Consider the following 21,233-nt stretch of genomic DNA (forward strand, 5'->3'; position numbering starts at 1 on the left):
TATCCCTGGACCTTTTGCTCCGGCCTATCGCTTGGACTTTGGCTTCTCGCCCCCTCATCTACATAGAGTCATAATGGCGTCGAATTCTATCAAGCTTTTGACCGGCAACAGCCATCCGGAGCTGGCCAATTTGGTCGCAGATAGGTGCGGTAACCTTCATATGTTGCAGGCTTTCTACTCTCAGGAATTTTCGACTAACTGAATCAATTGATCGATAGGCTCGGAATTGAATTGACCAAGATTATGGTTCTACAATACTCGAACCAGGAAACGAGCGTAACGATCGGAGAGAGTGTCCGAGATGAGGACGGTATGGGCCCCTTACCGGCTGTCTCATAGCCCTGAGGCTTTTTTTTGGGGCAATTGAAAGTTGACTGGCGTCTTTGTCCGTCGGTTATAGTATTCATCTTGCAGTCGACCCGACCGAACGATATCAACGACGGATTAATGGAACTTCTTATCATGATCAATGCCTGCAAGACCGCTTCTGCGCGACGCATTACTGCTGTTATTCCAAACTTCCCCTACGCCCGCCAGGACAAGAAAGACAAGAGTCGTGCGCCAATTACAGCCAAACTCATGGCGAATATGCTGCAGACGGCTGGCTGCAACCATGTTATCACCATGGATCTCCATGCCAGCCAGATCCAGGGCTTTTTTAACGTTCCCGTTGACAACCTGTATGCGGAGCCTAGTATGCTCAAGTGGATCCGGGAGAATCTTGATGTGAGCAACTGTGTGATCGTGAGTCCCGATGCTGGTGGTGCCAAACGGTAAGTGGATAATATACACTGCAGTTCTACGTTATACCCCAAATGCCAGGCCTGTATTAACTCTTTGGATTCTAGAGCGACTGCCATCGCCGACCGGTTGGATCTACAATTTGCATTGATCCATAAGGAGCGTCCACGTCCGAACGAAGTCTCACGCATGGTCCTTGTTGGTAGCGTGAAAGATAAGGTGGCTATCATCGTTGATGATATGGCCGATACTTGCGGAACCCTCGTCAAGGCAGCCGATACAGTTATGCAGCACGGTGCTAGGGAAGTCAACGCAATCGTCGTACACGGTATCCTCTCCGGTAAAGCCATTGACAATGTGAACAACAGCTGCCTGAAGCGGATAGTTGTGACCAACACCGTCCCCCACCAAGAGAAGAAGGAAGTTTGCGACAAGATTGAGACCATAGATATCAGCCCGACACTTGCAGAGGCTTGCCGCCGTACGCACAACGGCGAGTCTGTGAGTTTCCTATTTTCTCACACGGTTGCCTAAGGTTCCCATTCATTTCTTTTCTCGGATTGTACAAGGTTTTTGAGAGCCCCACGGGACATTGTCAATTGCCTTTCGTTTGTCTACTCTTCCATACAACTGCAAGTAATGAAGTATGAACAAGAAAGAAAACTTTAGAAGATTTGTTCGATCAGATCGAAAAGTTGATGGCGCCATTGTTTTTCCCTTTACCAACTAGGTTACGAGTTGATGCATCTGTGTATATACCTTGTTATGCTGCCGGAGTTCTTTGTATATGTGTTTTTGTTCTTGTTGCACCTAGAAACGTTCCAATTTATGGTTAAATCAAAATTTATCTATCCGTGGGCGCATTGATGATGTAATCCTCTACAATGGCTTCATCAATATGCTAGTTGTTATATAAATCCTATTTTATCTTTTGGGGGCAGACCTGATATATTGGTGCTGTGGAGACTTTGCTTCTTTTGGGTTAATAAATCGAAGACCCGTCAAGGTATTTGTTGGATTCGAGACAACAGTGGACACCTTTCTACGGTGCCCCCAATAGGCGGAGAAAACTGGGAGCCTTTCTGACTATTAAGTACCTAATCGTGTTGGGCGATGTCGGCCTCCAGAAGCGGCTTTGAAACCCTACGTCCAGTGTGCTTCATTCAGAGCACCCTACAAAAATCGTCAAAGCCCATGCTACGACCGAGATATCTAAACCCCTTGCACACTACAATAACGCGAACGATATTCGAGCTTAGTAGGTCATGAAATAATGCGTTTTGATTTTTATTTTGTCCACAGTCCAGCATGAAGAAAAAAGGAAAAGAGATCTATGAAAGATCGACACGGCTTGCGCACTCCTCTCGCCCCCCGAGGTCTCGTTTGCAGATTCAAGGCTCTTTTCCCTCCCAAAAAGAGCTTCCATAACCAGCTTCATGTTACTACCTTGGCTTCTTTTTTACAAAAAAAAAAATATTTGGGGAAGAGGTAGGTATTGACCGTCGTTGTCTTGAGATTTCTTTATCCTTTTTGCATTTCCTTTCCTTTCCCTAGCCATAACAGAGACGTACGTAACCCGACCATTAGAAACCCCTCGGAGAAAGAAAGAATTGAAACCAAAACACCCTTTACTTCCTCATGGAAGATGCCCGTCGCTTGCGGAGCTCGTCCTTCTTGGCCTTCTCCTCGTGGACACGGCTGGCGAGGAGCTTGGCGTAGTCGTTACTGGATACATGTTAGTAGGGACGCTTTATATGGAATTTATGGACGGGGAAAGCTTACGCAGCCTCGCGAGCAGACTCGGAACGGCGGCGCTTGAGAGCGATTCTGTGACGCTTGCGCTGGAGACGCTGGGGAGTGACCAGACGCTGGATCTTGGGGGCCTTGGTGTAGTCCTTCTTGCCCTCCTTGGTGACAGTGCGGCGGATGACGAACTTGCGGACGTCGTCCTTCTTGTCGAGACCGAAGAAGCTGCGGATCTTGGTGGCACGCTTGGGTCCGAGTCTCTTGGGGACAACGGTGTCGGTGAGACCGGGAACCTCACCCTCACCCTGCTTGATGATGCTGAGGGCAAGGACGGCAAGGTCGAGACCGGTGATGGCACCACGGATACTCTTGCGCTTGCGCTCACCAGTGCGGCGGGGGCGGTAGCAGCTGTGGCCGTCGGCGAGGAGGAGACGGGTACGGGTGGGGAGGAGAACTGTAGGGAACGTGTGAGTTTTCTTTTCTTTGTCGTGATAGTATTGTTTTCTTGACGGCGATTCGTTACATACCACCCTGCTTCATGGGGAAACCTGTAAATCAAAAATAACGTTAGCCATTTGAACTTGTTGTTATCATTTCAATAATTCCCCCGCAACACGTGTTCAAAATTACGGTGTCAAGTCCACCGTTCACGCCAGAGGTCCAAGTTGTAGCCAAATATCGAGAAAAAGTCCAGTCGTACCTTGCTTGTCGTTACCACCAGTGATCTTGAAGAGGTAACCCTTGAATTCGTCACCGAGAGAGTCGCCGGGGACCTATGAAACCAGAAAGACGCCGCAATCAGCCACTCCAATTCATATTCATTTATTGTGCGTGTTCCTCAATTTCTTTTTTTGCTTTGGCGTAGAACGGATGTGTAGCTCGGGGATAGAGGACTAACTTCGGTGCCCATGCGCTTCTCCATGAAAGGACGAAGCTTGCGTTCATCGTCGATTTCGACGATCTTCTGCGACCCATTGGCCGGGTAGGAAATGTTGAGCTTCATCTTGACGGTGATGCGCGGTCAAGACGGAGGGCGCGGATTGTCGACGGTCGAAGTGGTGCGTTCGGTCGTTCAAGCGAGAGACAAGTGTGGATTTTTGTGTCGATTACCCTTTGGTGTAGCGAGAATTCGGTCTGTGGGTGGCTGACTCAGCGGCTAGCCCAGGAGGGTTTAGGCGCCTCGGTAGGGCTCTTAGTCATCTGACGCCTGGGGCATCAACGAACGGCCCCTGTCGCCCTCAGGCATCAGCCTGAAACTAACTGGATTTGATGTGAAGATCGTCAGTCCAGTGTCTCACGAGCCACTCCCCCGTCTCATCCTTTGTATAGAGGGCCTGGTTCCATATTATTGCATCTGTATGGATTCTCAATCTCCTCATAATCGACATAATTCTTCTTCTGTTTATCGCGCAACTACTAGCTACATATCGCCATCTGATACGTACGTAGTCAAGTGACGCAATGCAGCCAATTTGAGCCGGCCGCTTAATTATTCTCCAGACTGAGCAAGTCCATAATGGCCTCCCTAGAACCCTGTCTCTCTCCCTTTTCTTTCTCCTCTGTGCTTCTCCTGGGGCATGTAAATGTCCACTCGCTCGGCCTATTATTGTTAGGATTCCTTTGCCCTTATTCACCACCCCTTAATCCTCAACTGCCCAATTTCTCTCCCCCCCTTTGTTCAAACACCGCTCGCCGTCGCTCACGCGACACTCTAACAATCCGGACCATCTCCGGTTCTCAGCCTATCATCGACTTTTCCTCCTGGAAACAATATCGCTGGATCAGCGGCCCGCATAATCCAGCTTGTTAGATTTTGGTCTGATATAATTGGGGCCTACAACAAAGAAAACCCCGCCGACCTCCGATTCTCAATACTCGGCCCCGAGCCTGATCGGCGCTCTCAGTCGTTTCTTTGGATACGTACGCGCTTTGCCTCCTCAATACGCGCCCGAAAATGAGGCTTGCTAGCAAGTTTCACATCGTTTGCGCCTTCGCGGTGTTTAGTATTCTTCTTTCTTCCTTGTTTCTCGGCTCGCAGCGTTTCTACTACCGAAGGGTCGGCGCAGCGAACCAGCCAATTGTGGATTTCCAAGCCGCAGCCTCCTCAGACCATCGACTGGTCGTTTTTGGTGATACATGGAGCGACAATAATGCCAAAGAGGTCCAGGGTGGCAGAGTCTGGACTGACTGGTTGTGCTCTTCGGTGAGTCTTGACCGAAGCCGGATATATCGGATGCCCCAGAAATAAGCTAACTGAGTGATGTCCGTAGTTCTCGTGCCATCATGAGAATCTTGCGCAGACTGCTAAGTCTTTGAGAGGAACCTACGTTGGCTCTGTCGTGGAAAATGAGGAGCTTCCCGGCGCAGTGGGCAGCCTATACAAGCCCCCAGTTGCCGATTTCAAGACGCAGGTCAAACAGTGGCTGGCAGCAGAGGCAAAGGCTGTCCAGAATCTAGACGAGAACGCGATTCATGACCGTCACAATCGCACCATTTTGGTGGTTTCCTTTGGGGTCTGGGATCTGTGGAATATGATAGAAAAGGACTACGAGACAGCAACCAAGGCAGTTGATCACAGCGTCAAAATCATTATGGAACAGTTAGATATGCTGTCTGAGAACTGGGGCAGTGACGACCTCAAGATCATCTTGACCTTGGTTCCGGATGTAACCTTCCTTCCAGCTTTCCGTCCGCTTGGGGATCAGCATGTTTCTCAGCACAAGGAGGCCGTTAAGCTCGTTGCGCATTGGAACAGTGAGCTGAAAGGCGCAGTGGAGAAATGGGGTAAAGGCACGATTTATCTGTTCGATACTGAGGCGTTCCTTGTTGATCTCATCCGGGACCGCCAGCTCTACTCGATGGGTATTGAAGAATCCAACGGACTGGGTAGGAACCAAGATCCTGGGTGGGAAAATGTTGAGGGTGCATGCGTTGAAAGCAAGCAGCAATGGGTAGTTACATCAGAGATCAAACGATGCGAAACCCCGGACAAGTACCTATTTTGGTAAGACGAAGGCATTGCCCTGTCTCATTTGAGGAGCCCGACTGACGTATGGTAGGAATGAGATGCATCTCGGCCCCTCCGCGCACCGACTCATGGGCACAGAAGTGTTTCGTGGTATTGAGGAGATGTGGCTCCGGTAGCGCAGGATGTGGATCTCTGAATGAGACTCGAGTCCCAAAGTTTCTCTTCAGAGGCACTGAGTATGTACCTGTACCAACCGAACAGCAAATGGCCGGCCCTGGAAAGGAGTATGGGCTATGAGGAATGGTCGGGCTCCGCCAACCGACTCAAATATGAGCGAAGAGCCGCATCTCCGGAAGGAATGGCTTAAGAAGCCGATCTCAGTACTTCTGATTACTGAGCATTAATAGGTCTTAGACATGGTGTTCACCAAAACTTGGTTGTAGGCGCGCCGAGATGATGGCCAGCAGCAGGGATAAACGTGGATATGTGGCACGGTAGTATGCCAGCGAAAGAGCACTGAAGACCGTGGAGACCAAGTAGGTACCGGGCAGGGTGTTAACTGTTAAGCGATGGCATTGTAACGCGATGATGAAAGTAGCTGTGGGGTGGATCGGAATGTGAGAATAGCCGGAAGGAATCCAACCAAGCTGCAAGTTCCAGAACACGAATTCCCAGATCGGGGTAGCATCTGCTCGCGCCGCTGAACAGAGTAAGGTAGATTTCCTGGTGTCCATAGGCAAGAGATCTTGGAAAGCCGGGGCCTTCAGGAGACTCGGAATTGGGAAAGCCAGCGACAATCACAGTGACGGGTGGGGGCGGATCTGCCACTTCTTTGTTCTCATATTCTTTGCTTCTTTCTTTGTCTCTCGGAGATCTGTTGGCGATGGCGCGGATGATGGTTGGAGGATGCATAATGGGCAGCACTCGGTCGCTTGGGAGGGCGCTACTCTCTGCCACTGGCTGGAAGGCACACCAAAAATGAAGCTCTTCTGCCTCGTCGTGGTGGTGGAGCGCAGCCATTGGGCGGCTGGCAGTTGGCCCCTGCAGTCACGCCGCATGCGGGAACCGCAGACAAAGAACAACAATAATGGCGATTACCCTGCGGTAAACCCTGCGGTCGACCCTCTTGGGCATTGCTACCTTACCAGATACTGACGACCCCACGGCCTGGCTCGACTGCTCGAGGTTCCTGGCCAGATCCATGTACAATTCAAATGTTTCATTCGGCGTTTGGCGGCCTCCATCACATCATGGATCCCATCCCTGGCTATGGGGTGGTGGAATCCAACGAACAACCAACAGGCGTTGAGACAAAGAACAAACGATCCCCGTCAGCACTGGCCTGCAAGTGGAGGGAGAACAGAAGGCTTGGTCTTTAACAGTCGCTCGATCCCTAACAAAGGACTTGAAAGCCCAAACTCAAATCCCAGTCGGCAGTCTGTCCATCTATCGCCAGCTAACCCGTTCAAAGAAAGACAAAAGGGAACTCGCGAATCGGATTAATCCTGCCTCGTTATTTTATTATTTTTATCTCTATTATTATTGTCAGCCTCCAAACGCGAGGCTGCGTCCATCGCCCAGGGCTTTATACATATCCTATCTCTTTCTTCCTTTCTTTCCCTCTTCTCTCGTTGCTTGTTTCTTTCTTCCTCTTGCGTTTGCATCCAGTTTCTTTCATTCCGCTGCTCTGCCTCGCCTGCGCCTCTTTCTTTGGCCTGGTATTAAATAAATGTCTTACGATCGAGTTCTCCCGAAACCTCCTGCTCTGCATTATGACTCTCCCCAGGCCTCTTTATCAAGACCGACGACCAGCAACCTCCTTGAACATAAGATAATGAACGACGGTATCACCATGTCTGACCACCGAATGGACAAGACTCCGTCCTATCGCTATTCCGAAAGCCTGCCTCAGGTCAACCTCCTGTCTCTCCATCGGTCTCGTGTTGGCGTGGACAAGAACCCGACTAGTCCCTCAGCTTCATCAACCTTGGAGGCCTCCAAGCCGGCGCCAGGTCTGCCAACAAAGTCCCTCCCGATGCGGGATCAGTCATCAATATCCGAGCGTTCCTCATCTTCTAGCCCGGTCAAGTCGGCGGCTCCAGGACCAAGAGAGTCGGTCACTCAGTTCTGTCTCTGTCAACCAGACCCTAAAATCCCTCGACCTCGCAATGGTAAGCCGATTAAATCATTGATAGAAACAATAACACAACACACAGCTGCTAACCTGCGGTTACCTACAGCCTTTATTCTCTATCGCCAACACTACCAGGGAGCAGTAGTAGCTCAGAACCCTGGCTTAGCTAACCCCGACATCTCAAAAATAATTGGTGAACAATGGAGAAAACTTCCACAAGCGACCAAGGATGAGTGGAAAGCTTTGGCAGAGGTAGATAAGCCCCAAGAAGAGGCACATTTTCTTCTTCTTCTCTTCTAACGTAAATACAGGAGGAAAAAGCTCGGCATCAGCAGCAGTACCCTGAGTACCGATACCAGCCTCGTCGTTATGGTCGTGATGGAACCTCAAGGAGCTTGAGCTCGGGGCTCAGTCATAATCCTCCCGGCTCCACAATCTGTAACCGATGTGGAGGCAGGATCATGAACCCACCTGCTTCCCCAGACACTGTCTTTGGTTCAACTTCCGGCAGTTCGGTGTCGAGTGGGAGAGCCTCCCAAGGGGATGTGGGATCAGCTCGGAGCAGTTATAGTGCGGATCAAAGGGTCATGAAACATGGGAGCCATGGAGAGCACCGCCTCTCCCGCTCACGCCAGTGGGAGGAAAGCGAAGCTCGGTCCCCCGATTCAAAAAGGCGTCGAACAAACCCCATGCCATTTAGGACGGACTTCCATCGCGATAAGAGCCCTCCGGAGTCACCATACGCGATGACATCATACGGCAGCCGCACAGATAGCTTAAGTGCACGAGGGATGGGTCATGCAGTGCAAGCACCACGGGATCTTCGCCCAGTGAAAGAGCATCCGCAGCCAGATCCCAGCCTGAAGCTTCCACCGTTGCAGACAGCTGCCTCCATGGCAGGTTCAGCAACACCAGTCACTCCATTTTCAGCAGCAGATGGTTTCAGCGTAGAAGCGGCGGTTATGAACATCCCGTTTCTCAATAAAATCAAACTCCTGGCAAAAATATCACCTCAACTTCCTTTGTCCTTCCGTGAAGGAGAGTCTCCTCGCCGTGGTCCCGTGATCGCCGTAGATGGGCAGGATTCGACATTAGTGAAGACGGTAACGGAATACCTAAGCACCGCACTGCAAAAGGAAGGCAAATTTCAGTCTCGCATCTTTGACGGTCCTGAGATTAACCAACAGAAACGAGAAGGTAGTGCAGAGCCCGAAGAGATGGGCGACAAGCAGGTTGAGTATTTCAACCGCATCTCCAAGTGGCACCAGATCTCGGATGAGATCAAAAGCTTCGTCAAGTCGGAGCCATCGCGTCGCTCCGCAGAACCCGGCTCAGGGAACGAAGCTGGCGGTTCTCCCGGTGTCTCACCACGAACCATTATTACCAAGACGACAGATATACAGATGAGTTCACCGCCGGCGTCCAGCGAGAATGGGTCAGAGACTTCATCGTCCCCGCCAGGGACTGTTGTCCCTAGTTCTCTGCCTGTAGCATTAGTCCCGCGGTACCAACTTACGACGGCCGATGCATATGCATGCATGGTGCCTATTGCCGATTCTTATAACATCCCGGATCATTGGCAGTGGATGGCATCCTTATGGCGCGGAGCAGTTGGGCCTGATATCACAGTATATATTAGGGATTGCGATGCGCAAGAGATGAAGCACGCCGGTAATCCTGTTGATATCCGCCTACAGGATGCAAAAACTGTTGTCGTTCGGAAACTTGCAAATTCTCCGAATGAGATCGAGGAGAAAGTCCTCAAGCGGCTAGGCTTCGAGATTGAAGACTACCTTACTCAGTAGTCCCAGTTGCCTTTCTCCATGCACTTATTTCGCTTCTTCTTCTTCTTCTTCTTCTTCTTCTTCCCCCTTTTTTTTTTTTTTTTTTTTTTGCCCCCTTAATTGTCCATGTTACTTAGTTTAGCATTTACGCCGGGATCACTACAAGGGTGCTTTGGGAGGTTATCTGATCGTGATACATAGTTACATGCGGCGGACTGGAGGTTTTGGGTTTTTCTTCTGAACTTGCGGAGTTTTTGGTAAATCTCTCGTTCTACAGTATAGGTGCTCTACTTGACTTGGATATTATAATATCGTAATCCCACCTACCAAATTGCCACTGAATAACTTTTAAATTTCATCCGGCTTTTGCCTTGATCCTGACTGGTGCCTAAGGCTGCTTACTTTTTTCAATATAACTAAATCGGGTAACGCGTGAAGCGGTCAGTGGCCACAGCCAATGATAACCGCCGATATGAGAAGCCCCAGGAACAGGGCATCCATGGATATCAGCCGGAGCCTCAGTCGCAACTTCTCCTCTATTCATTTATCTCATCGCCGTCTAATGCAGTAAGAAGAGCCTCCTGCGGCTCGTTTAGATATGATTCTGGGTCCTAACCATCAAGAGATATGTCATGATTCTTTTTCCGTTGCCTCAGATGGGGTATCTCATCTCAAGGTGTGTTACTCCCCCCATCGACTGAGCATGACTGAGCCATATTTTCACAAAATGCACATATACGGCTATTCTCAGGATATAGACTCACATCCTTAACACAGAGTAGCAACACAACACACCCTGGGGCCTCTCATGGCCCCACTGTCATTATGGGCTCTGCTCAACACCTGAAGCCCCCTTCTCTCCACAACACCTCGGGGGGCAATACTAACCCAGCATCAAGCTCTGCAACTTCTGTGGTCCCCAAGTCCTTGGTACATACTCCCAAGACCGAGATGGCGCTCTTACTTGAAAACTTGGACTCTTTTATTGCTGTCGGTGTTTTGGAGAAGCCGAGTGCGGATCTCGAGGGTATTAACCCTGCCAACGGATTCCCTGGTGCGGAAATCGCCAACCTAGAGAAGCACAACTGGATAAGGACTACGACTCATAAGAATCCACAAATCAGTAACGTTTCTCATGTCCGAGTTTATGTTTTGCCTGACGATGTTGGACGGAAGTTCATCCCGCGGTCTAGCACCGGGCTGAGAAGAGCGCTCAAGATCGTGATGTCCAGGGTGGATCCTTCACCAAAGGCTTGGGCTGGAGAAGAGATGTCGGATGAGAGGATAGTGAATTTTTCTCCCGTGAGCGCCGACGATGAGTCTCTGTGGTATATCTTCAATACCCTTCAGGATCCGAGCCCTGCTGTGGAGACGATGCGAAACCCATATGCCAAACAGGCCATGCAGGATATGCTTTCCACAACTTCTCCATATCAAAACGAGGCTGAAGAAGGAAAGACATTTACTGGTGTTTTGGGGCTCACGACCCCGCTGTATCCATATCAGCGCCGTTCCGCGGCCACGATGATTCAGCGTGAAGTGCAACCGCATCAAATGCTTGATCCACGACTACAGTCCTGTATGAGCCCGACAGGTCAGGAATACTACTATGACAGAGAAAGGGGGAATATTGTGCGGGAGAAGAAAATGTATTCGGAAGCCTGTGGGGGAATTCTCGCCGAGACTATGGGCTGCGGCAAAACTTTGATTTGTCTGGCTGTGATTTTGGCTACTCGTGGCCACTTCCCGCAAATTCCTCTTGAGTATCAGTCTATGCAAAACCTAGAGAGACCTCGAACAGGTAGCCTTCTCGAGATGACGGCGGCAACTGCTGGTCGATTGTCCGTGCCGTGGAAAGCGCATTTTGACCACTTGGCTGAGATGGGAGAGATTTACGATAGGTGCATTAAAGCCTGCGAGACCAACCGTGGCTCGTATGCTATTACTCCTTCTACAGGGAGATATACAGGCCGTGCGGCGGTCGAATCTCCTCGTTTGGCTGAACAGCGCATCCATCTTTGTTCTGGGACCCTAATAATCGTGCCTCCTAACCTCCTGGATCACTGGATAGGCGAAATTGAGGTGCATACAGAGGGCTTGAAGGTTTTTACGTTGCGTAGTACTGCAGACGTGATACAGTCGTCTGAAGAACTCTTCGCATATGATATCGTTCTCTTCTCGAGAACTAGATTCGAGAAAGAGGCAGATGACAAGAAACCTTCACCGTTGACAAAACTGCATTGGCTGAGGGTTATCGTCGATGAAGGACACAACGTGGCTGGCCACGGACATAAGACGACTATGACACACCTTCTTGATCAGATTAGTGTTGAGAGACGATGGGTTGTATCTGGGACTCCGTCCAGCGGGCTGTACGGAGTTGAAGTTAGCTTGGCCTCTCAGGAAACACACACAACCGACACCGATTTGACCGAGGCGACCACAGCCGTGCTCCGCGGGAGGAAGAAGACTGGGAAATCTGTCGATAATGAGTTCAAAGACCTGGATAAGCTGCGTCTGATAGTTGTTGAATTCTTGGGTCTCAAGCCTTGGTCCAACTCTAGAAACGACGACCCCGCCAATTGGACAACGTATATCAAACCCGTCGGACCCGATGGAAAGCGACGAAAGGCTCCGTCTCTGCGAGCAACCTTACAAAGCCTGGTTGTTCGCCACCAGCTGGATGTTATCCACAATGAGATTCCCCTGCCGCGGTTGCACAACAAGGTGGTGCATCTGGAACCAACATTCTACGACAAGCTGAGTCTGAACTTGTTCATCTTCATCCTTGCCGTCAACGCAGTCACGTCAGAGAGACAGGATCAAGATTACATGTTTCATCCACGGAACCGCAAACATCTCAGCCGTGTTATTAGCAATTTGCGGCAAGCTGGTTTCTGGTGGGCGGGCTCAGACTTTGAGTTGCAAGGAACCGTCGATGTCGCTGTCAAATATCTTGAGGACAACAGAGAGAAGATGAGTAAATATGATATTGCAATTCTTACGCAAGGAATTGCAATTGCACAAATTGCGCTTGACTCTGGTGGCTGGAATGGATTTAAGAAGATGCATGAGTTGGGTGTTTTCGTTTCGAATTTCCCACCAGAGGCCCGGAATTTCTGGGCATTAGATCCAGCTCAGTCTAATCGAGAGCCTTTGCTGTTAGGCATCTCTCAAGCGCGTTTGGCTCAACAGTTTGTCACAAAGCATCTAGGAGCTTGCGATCCGGCCGAGGGCTTAGCTGGTGCGGGTATCAAGATCCGTAGCGAGCTGTCCAACCGTGAAGGATTTGACGCCTCAACTACGCCCAAAAAGACTACACCTGAAAGCCCAGTCAAGAGCAAGGCCAAGGAGACCTTTCTGAAAGGCTTTTACAAGGAACTGTCTCCAGAATCGCCGCTCATCCGAACCGAGCTAATCGCTACAGCATCAGCCAAGTTAACCTACCTGCTAGACCAGGTTCAGGAACACCACAAGGAGGAAAAGATCATCATCTTCTATGACAACAATAACTCTGCATACTGGATTGCTGAGGGTCTTGAACTCCTCGGAATTGATTTCCGCATTTACGCCAACACCTTGAAACCAGCGCTTCGTGAAGAATATCTCACCTTGTTCCGCGAGTCCGACCACATCCGCGTGCTGCTAATGGATCTTCGTCAAGCCTCGCATGGTCTCCACATTGCACACGCATCGAGGGTTTACATTGTCAACCCTATTTGGCAGCCAAATATCGAGAGCCAAGCAATCAAGCGTGCCCACCGCATTGGACAAACCCGTCCTGTATTCGTGGAGACCCTCGTCCTCCGAGGCACACTGGAGGACAAGATTCTTCAACGCCGAAAGGCAATGTCCGACACAGAAATACAGAATGACCTCTTAGACGACAGCACTATGAGTTCAATAATCCGGCACGAGCGCTTCCTCCCCATGCCATTCCATGAAAGCTTGGCATCTCTCGCATATCTTAAGCATCCTACAGGCTTTTTCGACAAGCACCATCTCCCAGTTCCAGATAGTGCTGGAGCTAATACCGGAGCGGGGCCTGAGTATAAAATCCCCACAACACCGCCGAAACGGAAACGCAGTGTCAACTTAGGCTTTAATTTAGAGCCGGATCTTCTCACGCCAAAGCGACGACGAACTCCCCCGCGCTTGCAATTTCGTGATGCGAATGGGATAATCATGAATTCGCCGAGCCCACGACGGAGTGTCACTCCTACCCCCACCACCTTGTTCAATTTGCCATGACTTGATTCGGAATTTTGATCTACCATACTACTTGTATCTGATGGTGCTGTTTTTAAATCTGTATACCCTTATGACCAATGAATGTAAACATTTCTTCTCGGTTCAGTATACGGTAGCATTCTTGCGTATGTGTGTAATAACTATAGTTTCCTTGCATTTGCCATTCAACCCCGTAGTAAAAGAACTATCCAGATCTAAACGCAATATATATATATGGACCTGGACCTAGCTAGCTATAGTATCAACATTACCTCATCCGGTAAACGCGCATCGCATCATACGTCACATGATACCCCACCTCCAAGCTCAACAACCAACGTAATTCAACAGAATGAAAGACAGGCTTCAACCCCTGCAGGAGAAAGAGAAATAGAAATAGACCAGAAAGGGGGGACAAAAAATGACAAAAACATCCATAGTCGCCCTCTCAGGGCCCTCCTCAAGCGGGAAGACTACCCTCGCCCGCCTTCTTCAGCGCATCTTCTCCAACCATCCAGAGCAGCAGATATCAACGTTTATAATCCACGAAGATGACTTTTACCACCCTGATGACAAGTATTTACCCATTTCCTCCCTCCTTTGCCTCAGCGACAGACCCAAAATAAAGTGACTGCTGCTAAAAAGATATCTAGAATCCCCTACACAACAACCCCCTCGGGGACCCCAATCCAAGATTGGGACTGCCTTGAGGCACTGGACATCAATTTTTTAAACTCGGCACTCCGTTACGTCCACGAACACGGACATCTCCCACCCCGACTGCGCTCGAAGGAAGACCTAAATGATGTTTCTCCTGGCTCGGGCGTTGCAGAGGCCCTTGTTGAGGAGCTGAGGGCCCATGTCTCTGGGCGGGCTGGGGAGATCTTATCTTCTTCATCTTCACATCCTGTAACGCTAGCGATTTTGGAAGGATTCCTCCTGTATGCGCCTCCGCGGACCGAAAATGGAGGAGAACGGCATGGCCTGCGCGGTGTACATGACCAAATCGATGTGCGGTTTTTTCTGCCCGCACCGTATGATCTTGTTAAGGAGCGGAGGGAGAAGAGGAGTGGGTATGTGACTATTGGGCCCGCGCCAGGGCCGGAACTACCACAGAGGTCATCAGCCTCGGCCTCGGATGATGGGAAAGGTGGCGAGGAGGTGGATTTGGAGGAGGAGGATGATCGGCCACCGCAGAATTTCTGGACGGACCCGCCGGGTTATGTGGATGATATTGTTTGGCCGCGTTATGTGAGGGACCATGCGTGGTTGTTGCTTCCGGAAGAGGAAGGGACGGGATTGGAGCCTCTGTCTTCAACTGCTAATACAGACGATCTGGTTAAAAGGGTTGGTCAGGGCATCAACGTGAGGGCGGACGCTGGAGTCACTGTTGCTCCAGGCCAGGGTGCTCTCCCAATGCCAGATTTGTTGAAGTGGGCAGTTGAAAAGGTATTGAATCATCTGGAACAGAGAAACAAGACTCGGTAACCAAATACATTCATAAAGTTTCTGGTAACTATTCATATACTCATACTAAGCCCCCACTTATAATAATATGCCCAACACCCTTAACCTACCAGAACAAATCACGGAATGAGAATCCCATTCAAACAGGACCCGACCAACCAAGCCAATAATCAATTTTGTCCCTGAACGAAATCGGGGATTTCTCGTGCTCATGGCCGTCTGCTCCCGGCTCCATCCCAACATCCTCCTTGGGCTGTTCTTCTTCCTTGCCCACGAACTCCTTCATCTCTTCCGCATCCACGTTGACGATTCTATATCCGTTCAACACATCCAAAATTTCGGGACCGGTGTTAGATGAGACTTGGTCATGGACGTTTTCCTGGACTTTCTCGCACAACTTCTCCGATGGAGACCACGCTACCTGACTTGTTTGTGCCCGGTCTTGTAGGGGCGCTTGAGTTAGCGGAGATAAAGTCTGTCCGAGATTGAGAAAATTCGCAGGCACACCAAAAGCAAGCCGTAAAAAAGTGAGCCGCAGAAAAGCAAAGCAGAATACACCGACCAAAACTTGTTTCAAAAGACTTTTGGGATTCTGGCAGTAACATGCAAGCCGTGACTGAAGTGCCCATTCAATATGGGATAGAAATGACTGCTCTGCGTTTCGCTGAAAAGGCGTATCTTCCGGTCCATCGTTTGCTCGTTCAGACACTATCTCAATGTGCTCATAGCTTTGAGTATATTCGCTATCACTGTCATATTCAACTTCTGTAGTCTCGACTCCGGAGCACAGATATGATGGATCATTTAATACTTCTAGTAACGAATACCGCAAGGATTCTTGCCGACGCTCATGAGATTTGTATGATGTTGGGTATATGCGTGGAACCCAATATGCTGCTCTTTGTCCGGGAAACTCCATTGCCCATTTCACGTAGAAAGTATTCATGTTCGTGGGAGAGCAGGTAATCTGGATACGCGAGACTCCCATGGGGGTGTTATCGTTGGCCTCGATAAAAATCTTCTTCATTGCGTGTTTCTGAGAAGTCACGTCACATTCGAAATAGCCATCTGGGCCTCCATCCACATAAAGGAAGATGGTACACCTCTTGCTCCAAAAACAGCGGTTATATAGCGCTATGTAGCACACTGCATGGGACCTCACCTGGATGACCGAATTGTCACTCCCGTTACTGGCCGTCGCCGCCTTGACTGTATTGTGGGAAACGATCTCTTGGTCCACGGTGAAGTCAGCAATATTGCCACAGTATTCCCTATCGCATCGACGAAGGGGGAGCACCAGACTTCCGGAGTTAGAAAACTCGGCAACGAGACAATCTTCCACAAACGTTGCTCTGTTAACATTGGTCGTCCGAATCTCTAGGCCGTGGTTGTCGGGCATACGGAACAGGAGAACCCCAATCCTACTGGGGCCCGTTTTTGGAATCCCAGGGATTTCAAAATCGTTCCATCCTTTAATATTCTGAAGTGTTACATAGATGGCCATAGTTATGCTGACCTTGAATGTTGCTGGGCGTACTCTTTCGGAGTTTTTGAGCAATACGAGTCCATCAGTTTCTTCCACCTCTGGCTGATCGGATGGCCCTGGTTGTTCAATTTCAGCATACTTCCCACAACAGTTGGACTCTCCCAAGCTCCCCGGTGAGTAACACAGCTTCGCCTCATCATTGATGCCCTTGAAATCTATGTTCGTTTCCTCGGGCTCCGTTCGTATGTCTCTAGATGTGACAGACGATGGCCGGCCATCAAGACTTTCAGTCTCTCTCGTCCTATCACTGGGTAGTCGAAAGCGGACTCGAGCTTCCCCCGCTGACCTTATATGAGCAGTACCAGCCGCTGTCGCAGAGTTTTCAGAGACATCTTCGTTTGTAAAATAGGACCCTACGGCGGATTCAGCGGGCTTCATTGACATAGAATTATCTGAATAACCTGCTGAACTCGCCTTAGGGATGAGGCTGGGAGTTTGAGCTTGCCTAGCTTTGAAAGAAGACTGTCCAAACACTCCCACACTTTGAGTGGTTGACACTCCCGTGCCAGGTAATCTCGGCGGACTCCCGGGGTTAATGTTTTCATTGGGTGCAATTAGACTGGGTATTTTCGTTGGCCCTGGTTTCCTTGGGCTTCTAGGGCAAGCGATTTCTCTGCGGCTAATGGAATCTGAATTCGGTTTTTCTGTGTTTTGATCTCCTGCCCCAGTTGGAGCAACCGCATTCAATTGGCGAGCCTTGCGGTTTGTCACGTCCTTTAATGATCCACCACGTTCACAATCCTCATCAGAACCAGAATCGGGGAAATCGGCATCAGTAGCGCTCCTCTTTCGCGATCTAATCAGCCTCTCGTTCTCTGACTCGGGGGAGCGCGAGGGTCTCATATATGACACTGAGGGTACATGGCTGGCCAGTGCGGGTTCAGTGTTGTGGGTTTTCAGATTACAGTGAATGCTTTCGCTAGCCGCTGGTGTCTCTTCGCTCTTTTGTAACGTCGGTCTAGCGTAAGGCGTACGAATATCATCGAACATACTTTCATCGCGAGGCTTCAACCCTGTATCACGGTTTCGGTTGTGCGCAAGAGGGGAGAAACCGAATAAAGGGCTCCGGGGGGTGCCAAGCTCTTCACTATCCGTGTGATATTCTGTCTCTGAAACACGTTCCAGAAACTTTTCATCAAGGAATATGCCCGGACCTCGCACGTTTAGCAGTTGTAATTGCGTACTGGGGACACATTTGACCTATTGGATCCAAACCATTTGTGAGCATAACATGCAGAAAGACGGGGAATCCAGTCGGCAATTACCTCGAGAGAAATCTTGACATTTACGAATTCATCGTACTCTCCACTCCACGTGCAACGAATCTCCAGATCACCGTACTCAGGCTCTAGGACGGAGGCGTAGCCGCGATTCCTCTGGTAAGTGACCATGGTCTGTTGTTGTATCGACGCTTTGATGAAGGGTGGAGGTGTTGCTTAAAAGGAAGAGAAAAACCGACAAAATGGAAGAGATTCAGATGGAAAAGATGTAGGGTCTTGTTTGAGAAGGTGGGAAGAAGTCAATGGAAGATGAGAACCGATGGTGTTAAATTGCTCAAAATAGAAGGAACAGTCAACACTGCGGCATCTGGCAACATCTCCCCAACAGTCACTTCAGCACCATCCAACCGCACCTCTACACAGCGCACAAACGACACAGGCCTTCATAATCCAATTAATCAACCTCTCCACCTCGAATCTCATCATTGTCAGCAAGAAAACCAGTCCATTGCTTGTCTAACAGCAACTCGCACCGTAGAAATAAGGATATGTACAAGGAATTGAAGCATTACCTTTTCCCATAGAACCCACGGTAAAACAGACGCAAACCATATAGAAGAAACAGCCATCCAGTCCTGTTGATTGCACGGTTACCCTTTTGATTCCCGCTGGCGCCGTGTATCCCCGTAAAAACACATCTGATACCGTAGAAAAAATAAACCTATGACACCCATCCAGCCGTCTATGGAAAGCACAACAGATATAACGACGAAGAGACCATGTGGTCACGTAATCAATAAAAAGATAATGTGTAGAAATGGAAAATAGTAAATCAATCTCAAACCATGGACCCTCCCTCACCGAGGAGTTCCGTTTGCGGAACCTGGGTGTTCGAACCCGGTGTGGCCTGGCGCGACACCATATCGATCAGCTTCGTTCCCTGCAAGTGGCTGTGAAGGAAGTATTGGCGTTGCTTGCGGTGACTGCTCAAAATAACCTCGCGCTGCTGTGCCGTTCGTGCCCTGCGGATAATTGCGGCTCTGTTGCAAGGGTGGAAGCACTGCAGAACTAGCTGAGTACTGCGACCGGGGATAACCCTGTTGCATCATCGCTCGAGCCGAATCGGGAGTCTGTTCAAAAATATAGGACCAGTCAGCGCCTTCCACTAAATGAGCGGTCAGAGAAGAGTTCATACAGGTGTACCCGGCTGGTTCACCATCCCTAGTGACTGCATTGTGGCCTGTTGACTTGAACGACTTTGGGCAGCAGGATCTTGCATCTGGGGTACCTGGGTAGACGGCGGAAGCCCATACGGCATCTGAACGAGAGTAAGTACATTGCTGCGACTGGTCCTGGTCCCGGTGTTATCCTCCTTATTGGGGCCGTGGTAATCTTTATCGATAAAGGATTCAGGCATCTCGGGTTAACGAACCGTGTAGTCGGGGACTCCAGGGTGTCCTGAGGGATATCCCATCATGGGGTTTGGATATCCCCCTGATTGTCCATACAAGGCCGCCGTCTGGGGGTATGCCTCCATTTGGCGCATCCGTCCATCCGTATCATACATTCCTCTGCCATAATCGACCGATGTTCTCTGACGCTTTACAGGCGCATAGTACGGATATTCTCTATTTGCGGTCTGATAAGTGGGCGCCGGATATGTGCTTCCAGGAATTTGCATGGATGAACGCTCCGTAGGAGAACGCGGAGGAAGAGTTTGAGGGAACTCTTCTGGCCGTGGTGCTGATCTCTTTCTGTGGAAATGTGTCAGCTCCAAACTGCAGCCTACGAAATTCTAATCAACTGTCGCTTCTTTACTCACATTAGTGTCCTTGGTTCTTTTCGAATCCGAAGTTTCACCCCCTGATCCGCAAAGGACCTGGAAAGGAAGGTTGATTCAGCCATTCCCGGGAAACTTTTGGGCGGCGAGACTTCACTTCCGTCAGCACCAGTAGCAAGTGGGCATGGTCTCGATCTAAAGAACTCACCAGTGAACCGATCTGAGAGGATGGACTTCAAACAAACAACTTCCGTCCTGACCACCGCAAAATCCACCGTTAGCTCATAGCTCCTTTCACCTTGTTTCCCAACCGAGAACCGGTCAAGGTGCAGGTAGACTCACTTTCGCATTTCGAAGAGCGTGAATTTCAGCCGAAATTCTCCTTCGATTTTAATAGACAGATCGCCCCATACGAAGAAACCACCATCTGGAACGCAAGTCAGCCCAGTACCATTCTCCTACCATGGACTTGGTGCGTTACCTGTGTTGTCTACATCCTTCAGCCGATGCAACGACGAGACCAAAGTTCCAGTCAACGCAGTAGAAGGCGAAATGGGAGATGGGGGATCATCTTGAGCATCGTATAGACTGCAGCACATGAAAAAATAAGGACTCTGCAGGTAATGTCTAGCAGCGCGATTCGGTTAGCAAAAAAGGAATTGCCAACAGCAAGCGAACGGGACCCTGCAACTTACTGAGCGAGATAAGTCCCTTCTTCCCTCACCCTAATTTGCACAATCGGCGGTGGATCAACCGGCTTGCGCTCTGCTCCAGACATCTGGATTAGCTCTCGGATGCCCGTTTGAAAGCGCACGGCGAGCTCCAGAACGATCTCACATACCTTTCTCCTTCCCGCCGGCCACGCGCGCCCGACTAGGGTGCTGGCGGACGATCAAGTCGAAGTCATCACTGCAAATCACTAGGGTCAGCACTCGCAAGATCGCAAATTTCGAGCGAGAGCTGAGACGGACTCAACTCCCCAGATTGAAGCTGGAGGACGCACCTCTGAGAAGGGCGGGGAAGGGAGGGATCAGGATAGTTCGCCGCACTCATCAAGGCGAGCTCTGTGAGAGAAGACTGGCGAAAGAGCCAAAGGATCCGAACAACGGGATATCCGTCAAGAAGAGAACCGTGAACCAGAAGTGAGTTGAACCGGGGCACCCTTCGGAGAGGTAAGTAGTAGGAAGAAAAGAAAGGCAAAGATAGGGTCGGCGCAGAATCGCAGAAGAGTGGAAGAGTAAGAGATGAATCGGATCGCTGGGACCCAGAAGAATAGCTCAGTCGTTTAGCTCTCGGAAATGATACTGTAGTGGGGAGGGGAATTTGGAGGGGAGAATTAAAGATGGCACAACGGTAGTATGATTGACGGACCAAGGCCAGCCCAGGCGGAACTCAACTGCTACAGTGGAGCAGAGATAAAAATTGCGAGGAGCCGAATTGCAACGTCCGGAACGAAGAGCGTTGCGAAGTTTCGATGCGAAGGTCGAGATAGGCAGCTGGCGTACCGCAAGCGGTGGTTGATGGTGTCGTCAGGACGCAAGCGGCAGTCGCGGTGGCAGTCGCAGTTGCAGCACTGACAACCAGAGTCCAGAGTCCCGAGTCACCACAGCTCCGGTT

At 50.0% G+C, this 21,233-nt stretch overlaps 8 protein-coding genes across 8 annotated transcripts; 5 read left to right on the forward strand and 3 right to left on the reverse strand.

Moving 5' to 3' along the window:
- Positions 1 to 73: 73 nt before the first annotated feature.
- APUU_21092S (ribose-phosphate diphosphokinase) lies at positions 74 to 1,275 on the forward strand (the record flags this gene model as incomplete). Its single annotated transcript, XM_041699805.1, has 4 exons — positions 74 to 144; positions 219 to 310; positions 401 to 773; positions 849 to 1,275. The coding sequence occupies 4 exons, from the start codon at positions 74 to 76 to the stop codon at positions 1,273 to 1,275; spliced, it is 963 nt and encodes a 320-aa protein (XP_041552854.1).
- Positions 1,276 to 2,369: 1,094 nt separating this feature from the next.
- RPS6 (40S ribosomal protein eS6) lies at positions 2,370 to 3,490 on the reverse strand (the record flags this gene model as incomplete). Its single annotated transcript, XM_041699806.1, has 5 exons — positions 2,370 to 2,466; positions 2,524 to 2,941; positions 3,015 to 3,035; positions 3,188 to 3,260; positions 3,386 to 3,490. The coding sequence occupies 5 exons, from the start codon at positions 3,488 to 3,490 to the stop codon at positions 2,370 to 2,372; spliced, it is 714 nt and encodes a 237-aa protein (XP_041552855.1).
- A 951-nt stretch (positions 3,491 to 4,441) lies between these two features.
- Positions 4,442 to 5,631, forward strand: APUU_21094S (uncharacterized protein; the record flags this gene model as incomplete). The annotated part of the gene is made up of 3 exons (XM_041699808.1): positions 4,442 to 4,690; positions 4,758 to 5,491; positions 5,547 to 5,631. 3 exons carry the CDS (start codon positions 4,442 to 4,444, stop codon positions 5,629 to 5,631), a joined length of 1,068 nt encoding a protein of 355 aa, XP_041552856.1.
- A 1,676-nt stretch (positions 5,632 to 7,307) lies between these two features.
- On the forward strand, positions 7,308 to 9,394 carry APUU_21095S (putative HMG box transcriptional regulator; the record flags this gene model as incomplete). The annotated part of the gene is made up of 3 exons (XM_041699809.1): positions 7,308 to 7,626; positions 7,696 to 7,841; positions 7,901 to 9,394. The coding sequence occupies 3 exons, from the start codon at positions 7,308 to 7,310 to the stop codon at positions 9,392 to 9,394; spliced, it is 1,959 nt and encodes a 652-aa protein (XP_041552857.1).
- Positions 9,395 to 9,971: 577 nt separating this feature from the next.
- APUU_21096S (DEAD/DEAH box helicase) lies at positions 9,972 to 13,624 on the forward strand (the record flags this gene model as incomplete). Its single annotated transcript, XM_041699810.1, has 2 exons — positions 9,972 to 10,049; positions 10,151 to 13,624. 2 exons carry the CDS (start codon positions 9,972 to 9,974, stop codon positions 13,622 to 13,624), a joined length of 3,552 nt encoding a protein of 1,183 aa, XP_041552858.1.
- A 400-nt stretch (positions 13,625 to 14,024) lies between these two features.
- Positions 14,025 to 15,091, forward strand: NRK1 (ribosylnicotinamide kinase; the record flags this gene model as incomplete). The annotated part of the gene is made up of 2 exons (XM_041699811.1): positions 14,025 to 14,179; positions 14,257 to 15,091. The coding sequence occupies 2 exons, from the start codon at positions 14,025 to 14,027 to the stop codon at positions 15,089 to 15,091; spliced, it is 990 nt and encodes a 329-aa protein (XP_041552859.1).
- Positions 15,092 to 15,209: 118 nt separating this feature from the next.
- On the reverse strand, positions 15,210 to 18,007 carry APUU_21098A (uncharacterized protein; the record flags this gene model as incomplete). The annotated part of the gene is made up of 2 exons (XM_041699812.1): positions 15,210 to 17,816; positions 17,882 to 18,007. 2 exons carry the CDS (start codon positions 18,005 to 18,007, stop codon positions 15,210 to 15,212), a joined length of 2,733 nt encoding a protein of 910 aa, XP_041552860.1.
- Positions 18,008 to 18,693: 686 nt separating this feature from the next.
- On the reverse strand, positions 18,694 to 20,669 carry vosA (the record flags this gene model as incomplete). Its single annotated transcript, XM_041699813.1, has 10 exons — positions 18,694 to 18,966; positions 19,032 to 19,154; positions 19,269 to 19,590; positions 19,659 to 19,767; positions 19,825 to 19,871; positions 19,959 to 20,043; positions 20,098 to 20,243; positions 20,312 to 20,381; positions 20,458 to 20,525; positions 20,620 to 20,669. 10 exons carry the CDS (start codon positions 20,667 to 20,669, stop codon positions 18,694 to 18,696), a joined length of 1,293 nt encoding a protein of 430 aa, XP_041552861.1.
- Between the last annotated feature and the right edge of the window lie 564 nt (positions 20,670 to 21,233).

Source organism: Aspergillus puulaauensis, chromosome 2, assembly GCF_016861865.1.
Source record: "Aspergillus puulaauensis MK2 DNA, chromosome 2, nearly complete sequence".
NCBI classification, from domain to species: Eukaryota; Fungi; Ascomycota; class Eurotiomycetes; order Eurotiales; family Aspergillaceae; genus Aspergillus; species Aspergillus puulaauensis.